The sequence below is a fragment of the Phyllobates terribilis genome, unplaced genomic scaffold (genome assembly GCF_046119375.1).
Source record: "Phyllobates terribilis strain yellow unplaced genomic scaffold, ASM4611937v1 Scaffold_4__5_contigs__length_816908805, whole genome shotgun sequence".
In the NCBI taxonomy this organism is placed as follows: Eukaryota; Metazoa; Chordata; class Amphibia; order Anura; family Dendrobatidae; genus Phyllobates; species Phyllobates terribilis.
Window position 1 is genome coordinate 580059440 of NW_027362764.1, and position 24147 is coordinate 580083586.

At 46.5% G+C, this 24147-nt stretch overlaps 1 protein-coding gene and 1 long non-coding RNA gene across 2 annotated transcripts in view; one reads left to right on the top strand and one right to left on the bottom strand.

Annotated features, from left to right (window-relative positions):
* The window catches only part of LOC141265707 (uncharacterized), a 179109-nt gene that overhangs the window by 94598 nt on the left and 60364 nt on the right, over positions 1-24147 (bottom strand). The gene's annotated exons all lie outside the window — the stretch shown is intronic.
* ENOSF1 (enolase superfamily member 1) overlaps positions 10966-24147 on the top strand; it is a 78672-nt gene continuing 65490 nt past the window's right edge. Inside the window, exons 1-3 of the mRNA XM_073679129.1 lie at positions 10966-11184; positions 13105-13213; positions 14819-14934. Of these exons, the coding sequence (XP_073535230.1) occupies positions 11101-11184; positions 13105-13213; positions 14819-14934 (309 nt within the window). The 5' untranslated portion in view covers positions 10966-11100. The remainder of the gene's footprint in view (positions 11185-13104; positions 13214-14818; positions 14935-24147) is intronic.

A 24147-nucleotide genomic window follows, 5' to 3' on the forward strand; every position in this document is an offset into this window, starting at 1 on the left:
TATGAAGAGGAGTCAATGTGTACAGACTGGATTCCTGCAATCCTTGGAGTTAGCAGAACACGTACAGCGCCACTCTCAAGATCTGTACCCGGCTCCACAACATTTACCCAATGGGCAGTGAGGGAAAGGTATCGTCCCTGTCCATGCTTACTGGTCCACGCATCGGTGGTCAGGTGGACCTTGCTACTGACGGCGTTTTGTAGCACATGTTTAATTTTTCCCTCCACATGCAGTTGCAGGGCAGGGACGGCTTGCCTGCTGAAATAAAAGCGGCTGGGCATGTTGTATTGTGGGACTGCCAATTCCATCAAGTTACGGAAGGTGTCAGTCTCCACCAGCCTGAATGATAGCATTTCAAGGGCCAGTAATTTTGCAATGCCAGCATTCAGAGCCTGTGCTCGGGGGTGGTTTGCCGAGTATGGGCACCTTTTCTCCCATGCCTGTGCTAACGATGGCTGTAGACTGGCCTGGGAGTGTGAGGATGACAGGGAACGTGGTGCTGTGGGTGGAATGACACTGTGTCTCTGTACAACAGTGCCAGAGGTTCTTCCATGGCGATCCTGTGAGGAAGCCGAACCAGCTGTGTGTGAGCTGGAGGAAGAGGCTACAACACGAGCTGAAGAGGTGGTAGGTGGCGCTGTAGGTTGGCCTAGGTCTTCAGTGTGTTTTGGTAACTCCACCACGTGCTTGGTCCGCACGTTTCCACATATTTGTGGTATTGAGGTTGCTGACACTTTTCCCTCTTTTCACTTTCTGATTACACAGCTTGCATTTGACAAAGCAAATGTCATCTGCATCTGTGTCAAAAAAGGACCAGGCACTGCAAGTCTTGGGAGCGCCCGTTTTGGGTTTTGGAAGAGGCATGCTCCTAATGGGTGCTCCCACCACCTTCCTGTACCTCATGCCATGATGGGTCAAGGACCTCATCATCTACACCACCCTCTTCAAACAACTGCTTCTCCTGGGTAGTCTCGAGAGCACAGTACGCACCAGAAAGTGGCACCTGAGTCTCATCATCAGATGCGTACTGAGGTGTGCTGACCATAGGCACTGGCCCACCCGCCTCTTCAGATTCAGAGAGACAAAGCGGTTGCGCATCACTGCATACTACCTCTTCTTCAAATTCTAGAATTCTGTTTGGCTGGCCCCCTCTTTCCAAGCCAAGAGATTCAGAGAACAGAAGTAGAGATGGCTCCTGTCCAGGGCTCTCTGACTTCCTGGGCAATTTGGCAGGTGGTGAAGAGACAGATGGGTGCTCTTCAGTGCTCAGGACCTGAGAGGATCTGGAACTAATTGAAGTCGATGCGTTAGCTGCCATCCATCCGACAACGGCTTCAATTTGGTCCTCCAGCAACAGTGGGGTATGGCGAGCTCCTACAAAGCTGCGCATAAAGGACTGTTCCCTGGTAAAACTGGGGGATGATGAGTCACTGGTGCGCGCAGCAGGCACAGAATCCCCACGTCCTCTCCCTGCAGGCACAGAATCCCCACGTCCTCTCCCTGCAGAAACTCCATGCCCACGACCACGACCACATGCCTTACTCCCTGCCTTCTTCATCTTGGTAGACTGATAAAGATAGGCAGAAAAGTACTAAGGGCTTAGTGTGCTTATTCCTGAACAGCTGCTAACAGGTATAAGAAACACAAATTTTATAAAGTGTGGACTAGACTTTAATATGAGCTAATGTGGCCTACACAACTGTAAAGTGGAGTGTTTGGTGAACTTTATTTACGTTTTTTTTTTTTCACAAAAAGACACTGGATGTGCCCAAAGATGTAAAACCGATAGTATCACAAACTTTTTGTAGCTATTACAATGCAGGAAGGTAACCTACAATGCAATAGATGAGGCTACAAAAAATAGGCTAATACTAATCTGGCTGGGGCTGCAGGGCACAATGCTGCAGAAAGGCTCCTCTAACTACTCCTATATAGTGTGTTTGGAAGCAATCTAGCTGGATACGGATGGAACCACACTAATAGGAGAAATCAGGAAAAATGAGCAGCACTAATGCAAAAAAGGACAATGTATGAGGCAGTGACGCACGCTGAGCGGACTACAACCGGACGTGGCTGCAGAACACACTACAGCATGAGCTGCACTCACACACAGAGACCTCGCAGACAGCCGTGAACAGTGCAGAGAACTGTGCAGTAGCGCTGCAAGGCAAAAGAAAGCTTTATAAAGTAGCCTGGGTAAAGCACAATAAAGCAAATAGGTAGCTAAAACTGTCCCTCAGAACAGCAGCGTCCTATTCCTAACTGAATTCACAGCAGAGTGAACCCAAAATGGCGGCGGCGGCTTTTATAGTGCATCATGACATAATTTCAGCAGCCAATCACAGCCATGCCATTAGTTAACATGCCTAACAGGATGTGCCCACACTTCTTAGGATCCTCATTGGCGGAATAAAATCAAACTGGCTCATTGCATTATGGGAACTTCCGATTCTAGTATTCGATGTTCTAAAAGTATCGGAACTTAGTATCGGAACTCCGATACCGTGAATATCGGTCGATACCTGATATTTCAGTATCGGAATGCTCAACACTAGTCCTGGTGATTTAGTCTGATGCAAACTCTATGTAAAGGGTACTTTTTGTGTTTCCCTTAAAAAAAAAAATTAACGCATTTATTACTTGAACAGATTTTTTTTTCTGCCAGGCAGTGGTACATGCACTTGGTGGTTACAAACAAGTGGCGCAATAAGCTCTGCGGCTGCTATTCACACTTGGTAGTACTAATTAATTTAATGTTGCAAAGCTTTACTCTTAACTCACTTTTGAGTGGTCCTCCACAGGGGAGGGGGAACAAGAAATACTCCCCAAGATTTCCCTGCCACAACTTTTCATCTCTCCTTCCCGTGGCAGAGAGGTCTACGAAAATGTTGTACTGTAGTACCAGAAAGCCTTAGTTGAAGTTTTATTAAAAAAATTCCCATCTGACAACGCTGGCATCAGAGGTCACAGTTCCTTGGACAACCAAGGAGTAGACACAAGGGAGACACACACCAGATGATCCGGGTAAGTTTTGAGAAACCGCTGGACCACTAAGTTGAGCTTGTGGGCCAGGCATGGTACGTGTGCGTGGTTGCCAATCTTCAGAGCTGCCACCAGGTAACGGCCATTATCATAAACGACCATGCCTGGCTGTAGATTCAGGGGCGAGAGCCACAGATCCGTCTGGTCTGATAGACCTTTCAACAACTCTGCGATGGTGTGCGGTTTGTCACCTAAGCAGATTAGCTTCAGCAGAGCCTGTTGCTGCTTGACCAAGGCAATGCTGCAGTGCTTCCAGCTTGCAACTTATGTTGACGTTCCAGAGATGGAGGGTGAGGAGGTACAGGAACTGCTGTAGAAGGAGGGAGAAACCCTGATTGAACCAGAGTCTGCAATACTCGACATTAGTAGCACGTGTTCCGTCCCAGGGTCCGACTGGGTTCCAGCTTCCACAATATTCACCCAGTATGCCGTCAAGGAAATGTAGCGTTCCTGGCCACAAGGACTTGTCCACATGTCCATGGTAAAGTGGACCTTGCCAGTAACAGCATTGTTCAGGGCACGGCTGATGTTATCGGACACGTGCTTGTGTAAGGCCGGGATGGCACACCGGAAGAAATAGTGTCGGCTGGGGACTGAGTACCGAGGGATGGCTGCCGCCATGAGGTTGCGGAAAGCTTCCGTCTCTACAAGCCTAAATGGCAACATTTCCAGTGCAAGCAGTCTGGAAATGTGGCCGTTTAGTATTGTGGCCTGTGGGTGAGTGGCTGAGTATTTGCACTTGCGTTCCAAGTACTGGGGTAGAGACAACTGAATGCTGTGCTGAGAAAAGGACGTGGTTACTGACAGTGGTTGCAAGTGTGCAATGACAGGTGCAGGGTGGGAGGCATCTTCACCTGCGTCATGGACAGGGGATTGGCGTCTACATAGAACAGGGGAAGAGGCAGTGGTGTCACCCGCAGACGCTGTTTCTGGACCCTGGCGTTCGGCCCAACTAGTCAGGTGCTTTGCTGTCATGTGCTAGAGCATGCTGGTGGTGGTTAGGCTGGTAGTTTTTATGCCCTTGCTGATGCTGGCATGGCAGATGTTGCAAATGGCCTTTGTTGGGTTAACAGAACAGTCTATAAAAAAGCGCCAGACTCGGGAAGACCTAGCCCTTGGACTTACAACTTCCCTCGTGTTGATATTCCAGGGAGCAGTTGCCCGCCTTGTCTCTGACCACCGCACTACCTCTATCTGCCTGTTGTGGTGTTGCAGATCCCCACCCCTATGCACTGCTGTCCTCCCTCTGCATGTCACCTCTCCAGGTTGGGACAATGACTTCATCGTCCACCACCTCGTCTTCCACTTCCGCACCCCGGTCCTCCGCTTGACTTGCTGGCAATTGTGTCTCATCATCCACCTCTTGCGACAGTAATTGCACTTTCCAACCGTCGCCTACTTGTGAACATGGCTGCTAAATTATTTGGGCATTGCTAAATGAGATCTCCTCATGTCCCGCTTGAAGTGGGCAGGGCGAGAGGCCAGAATCTATAAATGGAAACGTGAACAGCTCTTCGGAGTGTCCAAGTGTGGGACGAAGAAGGATCAGGGTGAGGATTATGTGATCCAGACTCACGGCTACTGAGACTGGACTGTGTGGAAGACAGGGTGGTGCTGGAAAACTGACTGGAAGCATTATCTGCTATCCAAACAACATCCTTTTCACACTGGTCTAGCTTCAAGAGTGGTGTTCCGCGCCCCCCCTAAAAAGTGAGACTGGATGTGAGGTCGACATGATGTGTGTGTTTATTGTGCTCCCACAGCAGGCACAGTTTCACCTTGTCCATGGACTCGGTCTCTGCGCTCACCATCACCATCACGTCCACTTTAGTGATGAGTGAGCACTAAAATGCTTGGGTGCTCATTGCTCTGGTCGAGCAAATCGTAATGAGCCCAATGTAAGTCAATGGGAAACTCAAAGCATTTTTCCAGCGCCCCCCCCTTCCTGGAGGTCTGCAGGGTGCCTAAAAATTGCCCAAATCGATGGGAATAGTGCTGATATGACATGGGAATAGCATGGGGAAGGCCCCTGGAAGCATCTCTGAATGTTGTCAGAGTATTAAACCACTTTTACGGACTCACAATAAAACATACAAAAACGAAGACAAAATAGATTTTCATGGAAAAAACATTAAGGGGCATTCTTTCCAGCATAATGATTTGTATATCAGGCAAAAAAAAAACACACAAAAAAATGCTCCTCCACACCTTGGGCTATGTTCACACATAGCGTTTTTGATACGTTTTTGCACTTTTGCATTGCTTTCAACGGTGAAAAATACATTCACCAGTAAATGTCATGTTAACATTTTACTACCTTATCTTCCCATGTGGTGTGTGAGACATGATCAGACATGTCCTGTTTCATTTATGAAGGAGGGACTCTGAAAGTCACAAAGCCTATTTTTACAGGGCCATCAGGCAGTCTTTACTATTGTTAAAGGGCCAGCAGTCAGCCCTCACGATTGTTAGAGGACCATCAGCCGGCTATGCTTTGTTGTTCCCATTATAAAGGAGCGGGTCTCCTAAACTGTTATTGCATATGCAGTGACTGCAAGGGCTGCCAAAAAAATTGGACGCACCCCAATACCACTTTGAAGAGACATAGAGGAGGGCCTCAGTAAAAAAAAATGGTCCCATTATAAAAGAGCAGATCTCCTATACTGTTATTGCAAATACAGTGACTGCAAGGGTCGCAAAAAATTTGGACGTACCCCAATACCCCTTTTAAGAGACAGAGAGGAGGGTCTCAGTAAAAAAAATGTTACCATTATAAAGGAGCGGGTCTCCTATACCTTTATTGCGTATGCAGTGACTGCAAGGGCTACCAAAAATTTGGACGTACCCTAATACCCCTTTGAAGAGACATAGAGGAGGGCCTCAGTAAAAAAAAAAAAGGTTCCCATTAAAAAACAGCAGGTCTCCTATACTGTTTTTGCGTATGCAGTGACTGCAAGGGCTGCCAAAAATTTGGACGCACCCTAATACCCCTTTGAAGAGACATAGAGGAGGGCCTCTGTAGAAAAAAAATTCCCATTATTAAGGAGTGGGTGTCCCACAGTGGTAATGCCCATGCAGTGACTGCAAGGGCTGCCCAAAAATCGGACGCACTTCAACACCCCTTTGAAGAGACGTAGAGGAGGTCAGCATTAAAAATGTTTTTACCATTGTTAAGGAGTGGGTCTCCTATACTGGTAATGCCCATACACTAAGTGCATGGGCTGAAAAACCTTTACCCCTGGGGGGTATACATGAACATACTGTATAACATACAGAATGTTAGAGGTAGGCCTCTAAAAAACAATTCCTATGGGCATCATAAATACCCTTAAAAATTTTTTGTGGGTGTTGCATCACGGTCACCTGGGGATATGGTGGTGGAGGATGAGGAGAAGGAGGAGGGCAACAGATTATAGACAAAATCAGGAGGCGTATACCCATGTCTGTGTGTGAAGAGGTGCATGGGAATAGAACCCCCCACCCCCACCCCGAAAAAAGCCACTGGATTTGACATTATTTTATGTTCAGCTGCTATCATCCGGTGGTGTTGAGAAGCCTGGCCCAATCCAGCCCTTATTCATTTTGATAAGAGTCAGCCTATCAGCATTTTCAGTTGACAGGCGGATGCGCCTATCAGTTATAATGCCACCAGCGGCACTAAAACCCACGCTCTGACAAAAAGCTAGCGGCAGGGAAGGCCAGGACCTCAAAGGCGTAGAGAGCCAGTTCATGCCACGTGTCTAGCTTGGATATCCAAGGCACAGAGGATGACGTTGGTACCTCCTTGAGCATCTTCCAAAACTTTTCCCTCCTTGTCAGAGTACTCCGTGCATCAGAGCCTGGGCGCTTGGAGGGTCTGAGAAAACTGTCCCACACCTTTGACAGTGTTTCCCTGCCTCTGCTGCATTGTATTTTTGTCTCCCTCGCCTGTATTCTTGGTTGTCCAACGTACTGTGACCTCTGCCACCAGCGTTTTCAGATGGGAATTTTTTTAATAATTCCACAACAAGGGCCTTCTGGTACTGCAAAATTTTATTAGCCCTCTTGCCACGGGAAGGAGAGATAGAAAGTTCTCTCTGTAGTGTGGGTCTAGAAGTGTGACCAATCAGTAATTACTGTCGGCCAAAATGTGTACAACGCGAGGTTCACGGGAAAAGCAAAGAAACATAAAGTCAGCAATGTGTGCCAGACTGTGAACAGCCAAGTCTTCCCTGTCCTGACCAAGAGGACGACTGTCTATGCTCTCCTCATCCTCGTTTTCCCTTTCCTCAGGACATCCACACAGAACAGACGGTATGAATGCTGTGTGGGTAGTACCATCTGTAGTGCAGGAAACCAGCTCCTGTTCCTCCTCCTCGTCCTCCTCCTCATTGTCACCCAATCCGCGTTGGGATGAGATGAGGCTGGGCTGTGTGGCATCACCCTGTATGGTTCCTTGCTCCATCTCATTGTGCTCCTCTTGCAATGCTTCCTCTTTAATTGTGAGCAGCAAGCATTTCAGTAGACAGAGAAGCAGGATGGTGACACTAATTATGGTGTCATCGCCACTCACCATCTTGGTGGAGTCCTCAAAGTTTTGGAAGACGGCACAGATGTCTGACATCCATGCCCACTCATCAACTCTTATGTGCAGAGGCTGACCTGAATAACAATGGGCATGTTGAAGCTGGTACTCAACAACTGCCTTCTGCTGCTCACAAATCCTTCCAAACATCTGCAAGGTTGAGTTCCAACGTGTGGTGGCAACGCACACTAGTCAGTGAGCTGGAGCTGCAAACACTGCTGAAGCACGGTGAGAGCGGCGGAAGCTGTAGGTGACTTTCGAAACTGGGCACACAGGTGGCGTACTTTACAAGCAGCTCAGGCAGATCCTTGTAGGTTTTGAGAAACAGCTGAAGCACTAGGTTGAGCACATGGGCCAGGCATGGCATGTGTGTGATGCAAAAAAAAGAAGCATGGACCCCACCTCCAAAAATCATACATTTGATCTAATGCCTCTTGGCAAAAATATATATAACTGAACATGAGGTTCTTAGTGCTGTGAGGCACAAAGCCGCCCGCCCTGCTGGTGCATTTTCGCTGTGGCGGTGGTTGGCGCACGGCTCCGCTCCCGTTCAGGTAGGAAATGTTAGGACCCACTACGAGGTTTGCCATGACGTGGCAGTGGGCTTCATACAGTCTGATCAGAATGTTAAACTAAGAACCTCATGTTCAGTTATATATATTTTTGCCGAGAGGCATTAGATCAAATGTATGATTTTTGGAGGTGCGGTCCATGCTCCTTTTTTTTGCATTGCATGTGTGTGAGCTTGCCTAGCTTCAGAGCCGACACCCGGTTCCAGCCATTGTCACACACAACCATGCCTGGCTATAGGTTCAGCGGTGACAGCCACAGATCTGCCTGCTCTTTTACAGCTGTCAACAACTCTGCAGCGGTGTACGATTTGTCACCTAAGCATATTAGCTTCAGCAGTGCCTGTTGCTGCTTGGCCGAGGCAGTGCTTTCAGCTTCCGACTGATATGGTCATTTCGGAGATGGAGTCTGAGGAGGAGGAGGAGGTGCAGGAACTGTAGAATGTGGGTGCAACCCTGATTGACCCATGGCCCGCAATCCTTGGTGTCGGGAGGAAGTGTTCCATCCCAGGGTCCGACTGGGTCCTGGCTTCCACTATATTAACCCAGTGTGCCGTCAGCGAGATGTACCTTAACTGGCCACAAGCACTTATCCATGTGTCCGTGGTTAGGTGGACCTTCCCAGCAACTGCGTTGTTGAGGGCACAGGTAATGTTCTGGGACACGTGCTTGTGTAAGGCTGGAATGGCACACAGGGAGAAATAGTGGCGGCTGGGGACCGAGTACCGAAGCAGGCCGCCACCATCAGGTTGAGGAAAGATTCCATCTCCACGAGCCTAAAACGCAACATTTCAAGTGTAAGCATTTGAGAAATGTGTGAGTTTAGTATTGTGGTCTGTGGCGCGTTGGCTGCATATTTGCGCTTGTGTTCAAACGACTGGGGTAGTGACAACTGAAAGCTGCGCTGGGACAAGGACGCTGAAGGTTGCAAGTGTGCAACGACAGGTGCAGGGTGGGAGGCATCTTTGTCTGCACCATGGACAGAGGATTGGCGTGCACGCACAACAGCGAAACAGCCAGTGGTGTCACCCGCAGACACTGTTTCTGGACCCTGGCATTCGGCCCAACTAGTCGGGTGTTTTGCTGTCATGTGCCTGAGCATGCTGGTGGTGGTCAGGCTGGTAGTTTTGCTGCCCCTGCTGATGCTGGCATGGCAGAGGTTGCAAATGACCTTTTTGGGGTCATCTGGACAGTCTTTAAAAAAGAGCCAGACTCGGGAAGACCTAACAGTTGCACTGGCAACTTCCTTTGTGTTGGTGTTCCGGGGAAAAGTTGCCCGCCTTGTGTCTGTGGCTTGTTCCTGCCTGTTGTGGTGCTACTCCTCCCTTCCCTTGTGCTGCAGTCCTCGCTGTGCATGTCACCTTGCCAGTTGGGTCAGTGACTTCATCGTTCACCACCTCGTCTTCCACATACGCACCCTGGGCCTCCTCGTGACTTGGTGGCAATTGTGTCTCATCATCATCATCCACCTTTTGTGACAGTTTGACACAGTCGCCTTCTTGTGACCGTGGCTGCTCAAATATTTGGGCATCGCTACATGCGATTTCCTCTTGCCCCGCTTGAAGCGGGCCGGGCGAGAGGCCGGAATCTATAAGTGGAAAACTGAACAGCACTTCGGAGTGTCTAAGTATGGGATTACTTATCTCCAGGCACTTGGCATGGTGGGAGGAAGGAGGAACAGGGTGAGGAATATGTGGTCCAGGCTCACGGCTACTGAGACTTGACCGTGTGGAAGACAGGGTGGTGGTGGTGGCAAAGTGACTGGAAGCATTATCCGCTATCCAACCAACAACCTTTTCACACTGCTCTGGCTTCTAGAGTGGTGATCTGCGGCCCCCTAGTAATTGGGATAGGAAGTTAGTTTGACATGATGTGGGTGTTTGTTGTACTCCCTCAGCAGGCACAGTTTCATCTTGTCCACGGCCTCTGTGGGCACCATCACCAACACACGTCCACTTCCCCGTCCCTTGCCACCGCCTTGCCCATTTTAAATGGAGTGTAATATTTCCACCACACTTACAACAATCCATTCCTAGTCCTAAACAGCAGCCACTCTTCCCCTAAGGGTAGGTTCACACAAGCGTTTAAAAAATTGTTCAGAGTTTCATCCTGATAAATGGTACAATTCTTTTCTCACTTGTCATCCGTACGCAGTCTATTTTTACAGCAGCTATTAATCATTTACAGGACTATATACAGTTTCCTATCTTACAGTATTGCAATGTATGCTATACTGGATACTATGGCATCCTATTTTTTTTTCTCACATCCATAGACTTGAATGGACGAGTCTCATCCAACACACAGAAGAAACTAGTACATGCTGTGCTTTTTTTCACACACAGATTCGGTTATTGAAAAAAATCGCTCGTCTGCACTGCCCCATTGAATAACATTGGTCCGAGTGCTGGCTGTTTTTTCTACGGACAACACTTGGACCAAAAATATGATTGTGTGAACGAGCCCTTAGCATGTGTCTATTCAGTCTAACGAGCAACAGCTTTGTTGTGCCTACATTTATGTTTTCCAATTTTTCATGCAATTGCTTTTAGATTGTGAACTCTTCACGTCAAGGATAATTCTTTTTAATTTCATTCATTGATATTTGCCAGAATTTAAAATTAGTTTAACAATAATAATTATATAACGACAGTAAGTGTGACTTTTTAAATAATAAGCAAATGCAAAACCGGCAGTATTATTGAACGATAACTTGCTCAACTGTTGAGCGTGTGTAGTAAGAGTTAAACTCTGTTGTGTCTAGAATCCATGTCAGCTAATAGTGAGTGGGTCAGCTGATGGGGCGTGATATCCACAGCCTACCCTGCACAGAGGAAGCACTGCCGCCACACTGCTCCTGACTCTCACACTGATACCAATTATTGTTCTTTCTTTTTTCGCAGAAACAAAGTGTAAACGTACGATATGGTGAAAGGAAAGATTACCGGGCTTTCTGTTAAAGACGTCCGGTTCCCAACCTCACTGGGCCTGCACGGCTCTGATGCCATGGTAAGGTTAATAATTTGCACTTTAAACATGGCAAATACAAACCCTGTCTCAAGTCCCTGAAAGCCACTGAACTCTGCTTCCGAAAAAATACAAAAGTCTAGAAAGAAATGTTAGTACATTGGGATGTTCTTAAAGGGGCTGTCTCAAGTTCTTAAATATGTACAATTGTAAAGTGTTTGTAATAGCAAACAACTCTGCAATGCACCTCCTATTAAAAACACTCTCAAGAACTGAGGGATTTTCCATTTTATAGTGTACAGCTTGTCACCTACATTACTGGCCACCCTGCAGTCTCTGAGCGGCCGCTTACCTAGGTAAGGAGCACATGCCGCTATCACACTCCATCATTTAGACCCTGTTCGCCAGGAATACAGTGTCCCTGGCAAACAGGGGGCCGGGGGCCTTGAGTGGCTCGTTTCTGAAGATAGAACATTAGAAAAAGCTTCAAAGAGAACCTGTCAGCAGGATTTTGGAAAGTAAAGTACACACATAGCCATATTGGTGCTGTGATACTGATTAAAATGATATCTGCAGTGAAGAAACCTGTTTTGTGGTTTTTGTGTAATTTTTGTGTGAAGTTTTCATTTAATGATATATTCGTGCATTGTGGCGGGCCTGTGGTCAGGGTCTTTTCTTGGTGCTCTGGTCCCTTAGTCATGCTCCTGTTTGAATGACAGGTCAGTGATCCGCCTCCTATTTTAAATATCGCGCCGGCACAATAATTGCTGTGGTCTCTAGAAAAAACATTGTCTCCAATAAAATGACGCCGGCGGCACATGCGTAGTTGAAACTCCAAGTTATCCCCCTTGTTCTGAAAAAAATTTGTCCAGGACTTTAGGGAAAAACAAAAAAGGCTCTAACAGGCAGGCAATTGCAACTTACCTGCGTGTTGTGCCTGGCGCCGTTCTTTCTTGGCACAGAGCAGTCACAGACCACTCCTGCCGGGGATTCAGCTGCATCTGTGACGCGACGGGGAGTGACTTCTGATGTCACTCTGATTGACTGCCGGCTCCCCCAGCTAGGCAGCGGGGATCCGGCTGTCAATCAAAATGACATCAGAAGTCCCACTCCGTCGACAGAGTGAAGCGGAAAAGAAGCCTTCGCTCTGTAGACGTGATATCAGCAGCGGCTTCAGAATCCCGGCAGGAGCAGTCTGTGACCGCTCTGTGCTGGTGATGAACGGCACCGTGCACAACAGGCAGGTAAGTTGCAATTCCCTGCCTGTTAGTGCTAAGGCACATTTTTTTTTTAAATAAAGTCCCGGATATCCCCTTTAATCTACACATGCCTTCACTAGCAAGATGTTTTGAGCAGCGGCGATATATGTCTTCTCTTTGGCGCACTCCCGCTATGGTGCTCTGCACACAATGTGCACGCTGAAGAGAAGACATATATCACTGCTGTTCATAAATAACATCTTGCTAGTGAAGGTAGTGACATCATCTTGTAATGCTATTCTTCTGTACAATGCACATACATAAAGTTGGCATCAGGAGAAAACATTGCATTTGTAGCCCTGGTCCTCGCTACCCTTCCCTGGCACCCAGCAGACTGGCCAGTTGGTGCTCAGCGCTGTGTATGAGTCTTTACATATGATGCCAACTGGGTATCTCTGATTTCTTTATAGGATGCATATTTCATAGCACGCATCACTGATTTTTATTTTGGGGGGGAGGATAAAGACTACTGGAAAAGTGACATTGTCTTCTGCTAAAAGTTACTAATTTAATTTTTTATTAAATATGAAAATTAAAGAAGAACATAAAAAATCTGAAAAATAAAAATAAAAAATGGTTGATGCTACTGATAAAAAAAAAAAAACTAAAAGTGAAACATTAATATATCATTCATTTCCTAATTATTGACAATATAAAATAATTTCAGATCTAAGTCTCATTCTTGTATTTCACTGTATGACAGCACACAGACCCCGATTACTCTGCGGCGTATGTTGTCATAGAAAGTGATGCAGAAGACGCTTTAAAGGGCTGTGGTCTGACATTCACTTTAGGAAAAGGCACAGAGATTGGTAAGTTGATATTTACAATCATTTGCTTTAAGCTCCCAATATAGTGAAATACAGTGAGACAATTTTAGGAAATCAGTTACATAAAGATTTTTTTTAGATCTGGAGTTTTGGTACAAATAGATACTATAGATATACATAAAGTACTTGTCTGCAGTTTTTCCATGTGGCTGACAGTTTTTATTGGTTGTGTGGTCTGACGTGATGCGAATAGGCACCAAATTATTAGTTTGAATCACTCTATGCAAAAAAACCCCCGTCAGTCAATATACGTCACATCAAACCTTTCATACATGAGCGTTTCGTCAGTGATCGGGGATGGCTACAAAGCTCTGACATAATTGCTGCCTATCCACCCTGTACTGGTTTTCTCCTGCCAAGTGCCAGATCTTGGCTTTAACAAAGGTTATTTAAGCAGCGACTAGGGGACAAAGGAAAATTAAGAGGCGCCCAGGGAGACCATTGACCAAAACATAGACTCCAAACCAGAATTTCAATTTTACATTTTTATTCAACATATATGCAACATAGAGGATTAAGGTCAATGGAATTAAAGGAGTTTCATCTAAATTTTAATTACTTATGTAATGGTGTGCACATGTATTGAAATACTTACCTAAAGCTGTCTTGTTTGGTTTCTAACACCACTGCAGTCCCAAGTGACCGCTCTGCAGGTTTGCCGACTCAGAGTCTACTATGTGTTCTGGTACTGCTGTCTTAATGTAAGCCTCAGAACAAGACTCCATAGACTTACATTGAGAAAGCGACTTCCGGTTCACAGATAAAAAGCTGTGTGATCCGGCTAGTGTGATTTAAGATGACATAGCCCAAAAGAGATCAAGAGAGGAGCTGGAAATTGTTGAACACAGCGATTGGTAAGTATTTTAATACACTTACACATCATTATATAGATGATTAAGGAAGAAAAATTTTGATATCACTTCTTTAAAAGGGATTCAGACAACAGGATTTCACCCTCGAAACTATTTATATTCACATGTAGCGCTTTCAATGACAGATCCAACAATACCTCTAAATAGACAGTCCATTCATGCTTTACTGAGAATGTATATGCAAATGAAGCTGAAAGTGCTTTCGGCCCAATCCTCTGTCACTCCAGCTCTATTCCCCACCCAGAGCCGCCTTCACCTGCTTGACTGACAACTCTTTTGTTGTGTGATTTCAAACATAGGAACTGTCCGTCAAGCAGGAGAAGGCACAGAAGAAGGCAGCTGTGGGATGGGAATAGAGCCGGAGTGACAGAAGATTGGGAAGAGCTTAAATGTGCTGAAAGCACTTCAGCCTTATTTGCATATCCATTCAAACGTTGATTTCTCGGTAATGGAGGAACGGTCTGGCCATGTAAAGATATTGCTGGACTTGTCTTTGAAAGAGCTATATGCACATATAAATTCTTTGGGGGATGAAATCCCGCAGACAGATTCCTTATAATAAACAGATATTCCTGTGTACACAAGCTTCAGTTGATAAAAATAAGTTTGTTGTTTTATGTAACAATTTAACAATAAAGAGATCAGTTTTATAGTGGATTCAATCCTGAAGATCTAACACAGTGGGGTTACAATTAATTATAATATTATTTTGCAGTGGTGTGTGCTGTGAAAGCGCTGTCACATCTTGTGGTCGGAAGGAATCTTGAAGACATTGTTACTAATTTCAGAGATTTCTATAGACAGCTTACAAGTGATGGACAGCTCCGATGGGTATGGTAAACCACTTGACCTTGATATAACTTTATCATCTTATGTTTTCTGAGAATAAATATTTGTTTTGTCAAAATATATTTCTATGATATGATAGGCATGTCAGGGTGCTGAGGTGTTGTGGTGCCAACAGAATAAAAATGGTAACTACATCTGTAATTATTGGATTTTGTTGAAGCTTCTGCTATAACACAACCACAAACCTCCTCCACTGAGAGAAACAAAAGAAATGTTTAACTTTCCTTTTCTTCTTTTTGCTCCCACTTGTTACATAGATGATATCAAGAAATTTATGTTAAAGAGATATTGTCAGAAAAGGCAAGAGATTTCCGATTAATGTCTGATGGATGGTAACTCCCAGCAATCCTGAGATTGGAGCTTTGGATTCTGGTACCAGAAGGGAGTGGAGGTGTGCAAGGTTGGTCTCCGCTCCATTTATTGTCTATTGAACTGCTGAGTGCAGTACTCAGCTATTTCCGGCAATCCCATAGACAATGAATGGAGCGGAGGTCAAGCAAGCTCACCTCTACACCATTCAATATGGAAGCCCTGATCTTGGGATATCTGGGGGTCCCCCAGCATCCAATAACTTGCTCTTTTGGGAATAACTCTTTAAAATAAAGGAATAAGGTAAAAAGTGAAAAAAATTGAAAAAAGCACCAAATGTGAGGGCAATTATGCTATCCAGGTTACAGGAATATCCAATATACCTCTACAGAATAATTTCCAGAAGGGTAACATAGACTTAACCTAGAATAATTTTAGAGTGGAAAGCAAATGACTGTTCATCACTAACTTTTGTCTGAAAAGAAAATACGACTTGTAAAGGCATTCATAACTGATCAGGAAGCTATCTTGTAAATCTGCTCAATGAGAGCATAACGTTTTGTCAGGTTTAGTGTTGAGCGAGCACTAAAATGCTCGGGTGCTCGAAGCTCGGGCCGAGCTCACTGTGATACTCGGGTGCTCGACCCAAGCAACGAGCCCAATGTTAGTCTATGGGAGACCCGAACATTTTTGCGGCGGCACCCCCGGCAGTCTGTAGAAAGCCTAAAAAGTGCCCAAAACGATAGTGACAGTGCTCAAATGACATGGGGACAGCATGGGGATCGCCCCAGGAAGCATTTCTGACCCCCAGGTCACTGCTGTCAACAACGTGGTCAGAGGTATTAAGCCACTTTTACAGGCTCACAATAAAATGTTCAAAAACGAAAGTGAAAGTGCTTTCCTGTGAAATATGTGAACCCCTTAACGACCATGGGTCTTTCTGTTTTTGTGTTTTCCTTTTTTGCTCCCCTTCTTCCCAGAGCCAGAACTTTTTTAATTTTTGTTCAATATGGCTGTGTGAGGGCTTATTTTTTGCGGGACGAGTTGTACTTTTAAACACCATCACTGGTTTTACCATATCGTGTGCTGGAAAATGGGAAAAAAATTCCAAGTGCAGTGAAACTGCAAAAAAAATGCAATTCCACAGTTGTTTTTTGGGTCCTTTTTTTTACCACGTTCACAGATTGCTAAAACTGACCTGCCATCATTATTTTCCAGGTCGTTACGAGTTCATAGACACCAAACATGTATAGGTTCTTTTTTATTTAAGTGGTGAAAAAAAAATCCAAAGCTTGCTAAAAAAAAACAAAAAAAATGACGCCATTTTCCGAGACCCTTAGCTTCTCCATTTTTCGGGATCTGGGGCCAGGTGAGGGCTTATTTTTTCCGTGCCGGGCTGACGTTTTTATTGATACCATTTTGGGGTAGATCCGATGTTTTGATCGCCCGTTATTGCATTTTATTGCAAAGTTGTAGCGACCAAAAAAACTTAATTCTGGCGTTTAAAATTTTTTTCTCGCTACGCCGTTTACTGATTGTATTAATTCTTCTTTTACATTGATAGATTGGGCGATTCTGAACGCGGCGATACCAAATATGTGTATGTGTTTTTTTTTTATATATATATATATATTTTATTTTGAATGGGGCGAAAGGGGGGTGACTTAAACTTTTATATATTTTTTATTTTTTTAAAAACTTTTTTTTTTTTACACTTTCTGCTTGCTTCTATAGTCTCCAGAGGAGACTAGAAGCAGCAGTTGTCTGATTGCTTCTACTGCATACAAGCGATGAGCAGATCGCTTGTATGCAGGAGAAATGCTCACTTGCTATGAGCGCTGACCACTAGGTGGCGCTCATAGCAATTGAGACATGACAACCACAGGCGTCTGCTGCAGACCCTGAGTTGTCATGCCCACCCATTGGTGACCCGCGATCACGTGACGGGGTCACTGATGGACGGGGCTTAGGACTCCCGGAAGCGCGAGTTAAATGCCACTGTCAGAGATTTAACATGTTAACAGCCGCGGGTGGATTGCGATTCCAATAATCAGCTGACATGTGCTCGCTTCAGTGCGGGCACATGCGGAGCCCCCGCTGAACCGGCCTTCCCGACCTGGTGCGTACTATTACTGACCAGGTCAGAAAGGGGTTAAGGAACATCCTTTCCAGGGTAAAGACTTGTGTATAAGGTAAAATAAATAACCAAAAACAAAAATACTCCTCCACACCTTGGGCTATGTTCACAAGTAGCATTTTTTCATGCGTTTTTGCACGTTTGTATTGCTTTCAACCGAGACAAATGCATTCACCGGGAAATGTCATTTTAACATTTTACAACCTTATCTGGCCATGTGCTGTGTGACACATGCATACAGTGCTAAAAAGACATGGAAACAGCATGGGGAAGACCCCTGGAAGCATCTCTGACACCGGGGTCACTGCCTAAAAGTGTGCCCATCAGAAGTGATCCTTGCTGCATCAGAAGATGCAGACTTGCAACTATCCCCGTGCAAGTCCTTGTCCCAGGGCAGTGTTCAATTGTACCTCCCCCATAACTTGCAATACAAGCGCAAATATGCAGCCTGCCACCCACCCACCCCCAGGCTGCAATACCATACTGCTAGCTTGCTTGCACTTGAAATTGGGCCTTTTAGGCATGTGGAGGTGGAATCTGGCCACCACGTCATGGCTGCGTCGGTAGCCTGGTATTCATACTCAGTCCCCAGCCGCCCGGCGGCCGGGTGTCCACGCTTGGTCCCCAGCCACCAGGGGGCGGCCGGGTGTCCATACTCAGTCCCCAGCTGCCCCGCGGCCGGGTGCCCACACACAGTCCCCAGCCGCGTGGGGGTGGCCGGGTGTCCATAAACGGTCCCCAGCCGCCCCTATTTGTCCCGGTGCGCCTTATACACAAGCGTGCATACCAAAACATTACCTGTGCCCTCCCCAGTGCATTTAGTGGGAAGGACAGCCTAACCACAAACACATGGACAAGTGAATGTGGCCAGGAATGGTCCATCTCACTGACGCCTTCACACTGGGTTAATATTGTGCAAGCCGGGACACAGTTGGACACTGGGATGCAACACGTCCTCCAGACATAGAGGATTGCGGGTCCTGGGTCAATCAGGCTTCAACACAAAGTTCAGAAGGTAGACAGCAGCAGTGGTCGGCCTCCTACACAACGAGTAAATTATTCATGATCATGAGGCCATCCACCTCCATAGCTTTCTGTTCCTTGGAATGCAAGCGCATGTATGTAGTAGCAGCTAGGCCTGAGGTGGTCAGCGTTTTGGCGCATATTCTACCTCCTTCGAGGATTGCTGGATGTTTTCCTGCTACTATCCCAGTTCTATGACTCCTGTTAAAACAAAGCTTCAGGTAATGAATGATGGATGAGGTGGTGGCAAAGGAGAAAGAGCAGGAGGAACAGGGACCATTCACATCAATATCAGGCCAGCCAACCACACATGTCTTGTAGGATATGTTTCTGTACCAAAAGGAGCGGTTCAGCTGCACAGTTATAAGGCATACAGTGAATGCAATGCCTACCAAAAATTTCGAGGCACTCCAATGCCCCTTGGAAGTGACATGGAGGTCAGAGGGCCTTAACTAAACCGTTTTTTCCATTTATAGCAACTGGGTCTCCTGTACACTGTTGGCCTAAGCAGGGAATGGAAGGCTTTCCAAAAATTATTAGGCACTGCAATGCCCCTTGAAACAGATGTGGATTACAGCGTATTAAAAACCTTCTACCCATTATTGGGGAGTGGGTCTCCCTTAGTGTTCACCTATGCATTGAAAAGCAAAAGCTGACAAAAATTAGGAGGAAATGCAATGCCCGTTGCAAGAGTCGTGGAGGTTAGAGGTAATTAAAAACAACATGTCAATGCCCCTTGGAAGAGCTGTGGAGTTCAGAATGGTTTAACAAGATGGTTTTAATGTCCCTTAGAAGAGACGTGGAGTTCAGAGTGGTTTAACAAGACAGTTTTAATGCCCCTTGGAAGAGATGTGGAGGTCACAGTAGCTTAACAAGATGGTTTTAATTAGTGTTGAGCCACCCCCGTAGTGTTCGAGTTCGGTTCGGTTCGTCGAACACCCGTGTGTTCGCCGAACTGTTCGTCGAACACCTTCGAACACCGTTAAAACCAATGGCAGGCAAACAAAAACACATAGAAACACATAGAAAACACCTTCAAAGGTGTCCAAAAGCTGACAAACTGCTCAGAAGACACAACTAACACATGGAAAAGTGACAAGTACATATAGTCATGCGAAAAGAAAAGAGGTGGAGGAGTAAAAGGAGGGGGAGACACAGATATAGGCATGTCATGCCCTTCTAAAATCCAAAAAGTGAGAAGCCGAGACGGCCAGTCCGCTCCTGCCCGTGCCACCTCCGTGTCGCCGGGTTTGTGCCAGAGCCGCGGTGAACCCTGACGGTCAGCCCCCCTCTCCCAATACTGGTGCCTGTCCGCTGGTGGGTCGAGAGAGCCCCCCTGTAGTGGAGGCAGCTCTAAGCTTTTTAATTTAAATTGTCCCTCTAATTTGAATGAATACACTTTAAATCCATTTACAAGGATCTATTGGAGGGCAAGTCTCATGCCAGCAGCCGCGTAATTCCAGCTCCAGTAGCGTCCACTAAAGCTGCTGCAGTTAAAAAGCTTTTATAAGGATCGAGCTCGGCTGTCCACCGCAAGGCATCCTAGTGCCAGTCCCAGCCCCTATGCCTTGGGGTGCCTCCTGATGCTCTTCACTAAGTATCCCGTGGTCCCGAAGCATTTCCTTTGAAAAAATTAAGTGTCCAAACTACAGGTGGTGTAGCTTGCTTAACAGCCGGGATAATCCGCTGACTAGCAGACACTGCTACTAGGCACAAAGTATTTCCTGGGCTAGATGCAGTTAAAAATTTGTAAGTAGATACTCTCGTTGGATGCTGAGAAAGCATTCCATAGAGTCTCCTGGCACGCCATATATGATTCTCTTAAAAAGCTTGGGGTAGGGGTCTAGGGGACCCTTTTATAGCCAAAATCACGGCCCTGTATCACAATACGTCACCTAGGCTGAAGATAAGTGGAACTGTAGCACCGAGGGCTCGGTTGCTACAGACGTATTGCACCTCACCCAGAGGTGTGATATCTCACTCTCAGATAAGGATGGAGTGTGGATCAGGACCCGACACCTGAATGCATTACACCACATTGCCGTGGGGCAGGGCGACCAATATGCCCCTGAGATGGGCACGACAGTCCCTGTCCCTGGCTGGAGTGGGGGGAGGGAACACTGAGGAAGGGGAACCCTGCAGTGCAGGAGCAGGGAGGAAGCAGTTCCTGGGTGCATTGAGAAGGGAGTATAAAAGGTGGGCACCATCTTAGTTCAGTGCAGAGAAGTCTGAGCAGAAGTGGCAGGGAGCAGGGGCTCTGCATGAGCTCTGCTCCGGAGGCGGGCCTAGTAACAGAGGCCCAGGCCTGCAAGAGGGAGAAGGAAGGAAGAGGAGCGGAGAAGGCTCCAGGAACGAGGAATGAAGGGATCCCAGGGGTGCGGACGGGCGAGTCGCCACCGCACGCCCGAATCCACCTGCGTGGAGGGGTCAGGCCAAAGGGGGAGACCGGTCCCCGAACTAGTGGAGGCAGGAAACGACCCTCAGCTAGAAACCGGAGGCTCTGACATTTTATGTGGCGCAGCCCCTTGCTCCACCCGCTAGGAAGGCACCACATAGGGTCAGGGAAACTGGCGCCAAGTTTACCAAGAGGAGGCCCGAGGCAGCCGGACAGAAGTGTTGGTAAGAAAGGCCAGACAAAGGACACACAAAGGGGGTCCTGTGAAGCGCTCCAAAGTTATCTGGGAGTTGTCTGAGCCCCTCACCTGGTGAGCACAGTACGATGTGGGCAGCCGTTACCTGCAGACGTGGTCTGGATAATAAGAACTGTGAGTAAAGGCCCTGAACTGCATCACTGACTCCGTGTCGTTACTGCTGCTGCCCTGCACCATCACCCCCATCCTCCGCATACACTGCCCTGAGGCTATACTCCTCCCGTGGGGAGTTATGCTACGCTCTGCTGCACCCACAACACCAGCCTTAGCGGTCTGCCCTGTAGCGGCGGTTCACTCTGACCGCAATCCACGGGTGGCGTAGTCGGACATTTAAACATCAAAACCACATAAATAGTTCCGCCACTGGTTTGACCGCCCTGAGCCACGGAACCGGATCGCCGCCACGAAGACTACAACCACCAGCATCCACCAAAAAGGGTCCGGCTCCGGGTGTCCCAAGGCCCAGGGGGTGCGTCAGAACATTTTCATCACCTTTCACAATCACCAATGGGACAAGGGAGGGATGTCCTCTGTCCCCTCTCTTATACATCCTAGTGACGGAGCACCTGCTCTCATCAATTCGCCATAACCCCAATATTAGGTGGATTGAGGTGGGAGGCACCGAGTACAAGTGCTCTCTATTTGCTGATGATGTCCTAGTATATATCACTCAATCACATATATCCATCCCTGCTGTTATGGCTGAAATAGATCACTTTGTTACATGGTAAAATTTTAAAATCAATGCAGCGAAGTCTGAGGCCCTCGATGTCTCCCTCCCTAAATCCATATAGGATTCCATCCAGTCCAACTTTCCCTTTGCCTGGCCCTCACAGGGTATCAAATACTTAGGAATTCCTATTCATAGAGACCTCTCCCATCTATGTTATCTTAATTTTGGGCCCTTTATTGAACAATTCCATACAGACCACGGTTGGCAAGTTAGAACTGTAAGATTCACTACGTGAACCACTGGTGTTTTGTGGAAAAGCACATGTACACCGCGTTCCAAATTATTATGCAAAAAGTGTTTAGGAGTGATAAGGGAAGAATTTGTTTGTTTGTCAGTTAAACTCATTGATGGTGATGTGTGTCAGGGCTCTTTATATCACTGTAAGCAATTGCAGACACCTGTGCTAATTAGTTTGGCAGGTGTGTCCAATGAAAGGCAAGACTACTTAAGAAGGCTCTCTCACATTATTAAGCAGCCTACATTTTCTGCCAAAATGGGAAAGAAAAAGGATGTGTCGGCTGCTGAGAAGCAACAAATTGTGGAGTGTTTAGGTCAAGGCATGACTACAATCAACATTGTGCGATGATCAGGATGAAGTGTCTTGGCAATCAAGAAGTATGTAGCTGATTCACAGTACACACGTGTGCGTGCTGATAAGGGCAAATTGAGGACTCTTTCCTACAGGCAATTACGTCAGGTTGAAAGAGCAGCGGCAAAAAAGCCTTGTCATAGCAGCAGACAAGTTTTTGAAGCTGCTTGTGCCTCCAACGTCCCCCGAACAACAAGATGCAGGGTCCTTCAGAGGTTTGCAGCTGTGCATACGCCATCCTGTCGACCTCCTCTATCCACTTCACACAAGCAGAAACGGCTCCAGTGGGCCAAACATTACATGAAGACTGATTTCAAAACTGTTTTGTTCACGGATGAGTGCCGTGCAGCGCTCGATGGTCCAGATGAATGGAGTGGAGGATGGCTGGTTGATGGACACCCCACGCAAACACGGCTACAGCGCCAACAAGGAGGAGGTGGAGTAATGTTTTGGGCTGGAATCATGGGGAGAGAGATTGTCGGCCCCTTTAGGATCCCTGAAGGCGCTAAAGATGAACTCCATAATGTATGTGGATTTTCTCAAACAGCACTTCCTGCCATGGTTCAAGAAGAAGAACCGTGTATTTCACAGCAAGATCATTTTTCTGCATGATAATGCACCATCTCATGCTGCACATAAAACATCTGCATCTCTGGCTGATATGGGCATAAAAGGGGACAAACTTATGGTGTGACCCCCATGCTCCCCTGACCTCTACCCCATTCAGAACCTTTGGAGCATCATTAAAAGGAGTGTCTATGATGGCGGGAGGCAGTTCACATCTAAGCAACAGCTCTGGGAGGGTATTCTGTCCTCATGCAAAACAATTGAAGCAGAAACCATCCAAAACCTGACAAATTCAATGGACGAGAGAGTTCAGAAGCTCCTTTCGAACAAGGGGTCCTATGTGAAAATGTAACATCACCTAGAATAAAGTTTTGAGTTGAAAACTGTTTGATTTCAGTTTCTAACAACCTGCTAATGCTTATAATTTCAAAAATGACCATTTTTTTGGTCTTTATTAAAATGAAAAGGTTGATCGAAAAGTTTGGGGGATCTAAGAGTGTGGCAACCCAGTAGTCATGATTACTTCGAATTCTGACAATATGAGGGTCATGCTGCAGGTAGTGCAGCAAGAAGGCACTTATGTGTCTTGCGCATCTCGGAGCCCCAAAATTATTTTCCGGGCTAGATGCAGCTAAAAATTATTTTTAATTTTAAATCTGGTGAAGCTTATTATAGATGGCCTAATAGGATCAGTGCTGCACACTGCTACAAAGCCCAAATTATTTTCCAGTCAAGATACAGATAAACATGATTAGTAATTTGAAAGCTTAAAACGGTTGGTAGGGTGATTTTAACCAATCATCAAGCTTTTACTCTCCCCAGGATGACACAGGGGTAGAAAAGTCGTTTCGGATCCATGATTTGTTCATCTTTATGAACGTGAGTCTGTCTACATTATCAGTGGAGAGCCGCGTGCGCTTATCTGTCAGCACACCACCAGCAGCGCTGAACACACGTTCAGACAGAACGCTGGCTGCGGGGCATGACAAGATCTCCAAGGCGTAAGTGGCTAGCTCCGGCCATTTATCCAGATTGGAAGCCCAAAAAGAGCAAGGGTCCAGTGACACAGTCGTGGCTTCAATGTTTACTTGGAGATACTCCTGTACCATCGTCTCTAGGCGTTGACTATGTGTCAGACTTCTTGTCTCCTGTGGCCTTGCAAAGGATGGGCTAAAAAAGTGGTGAA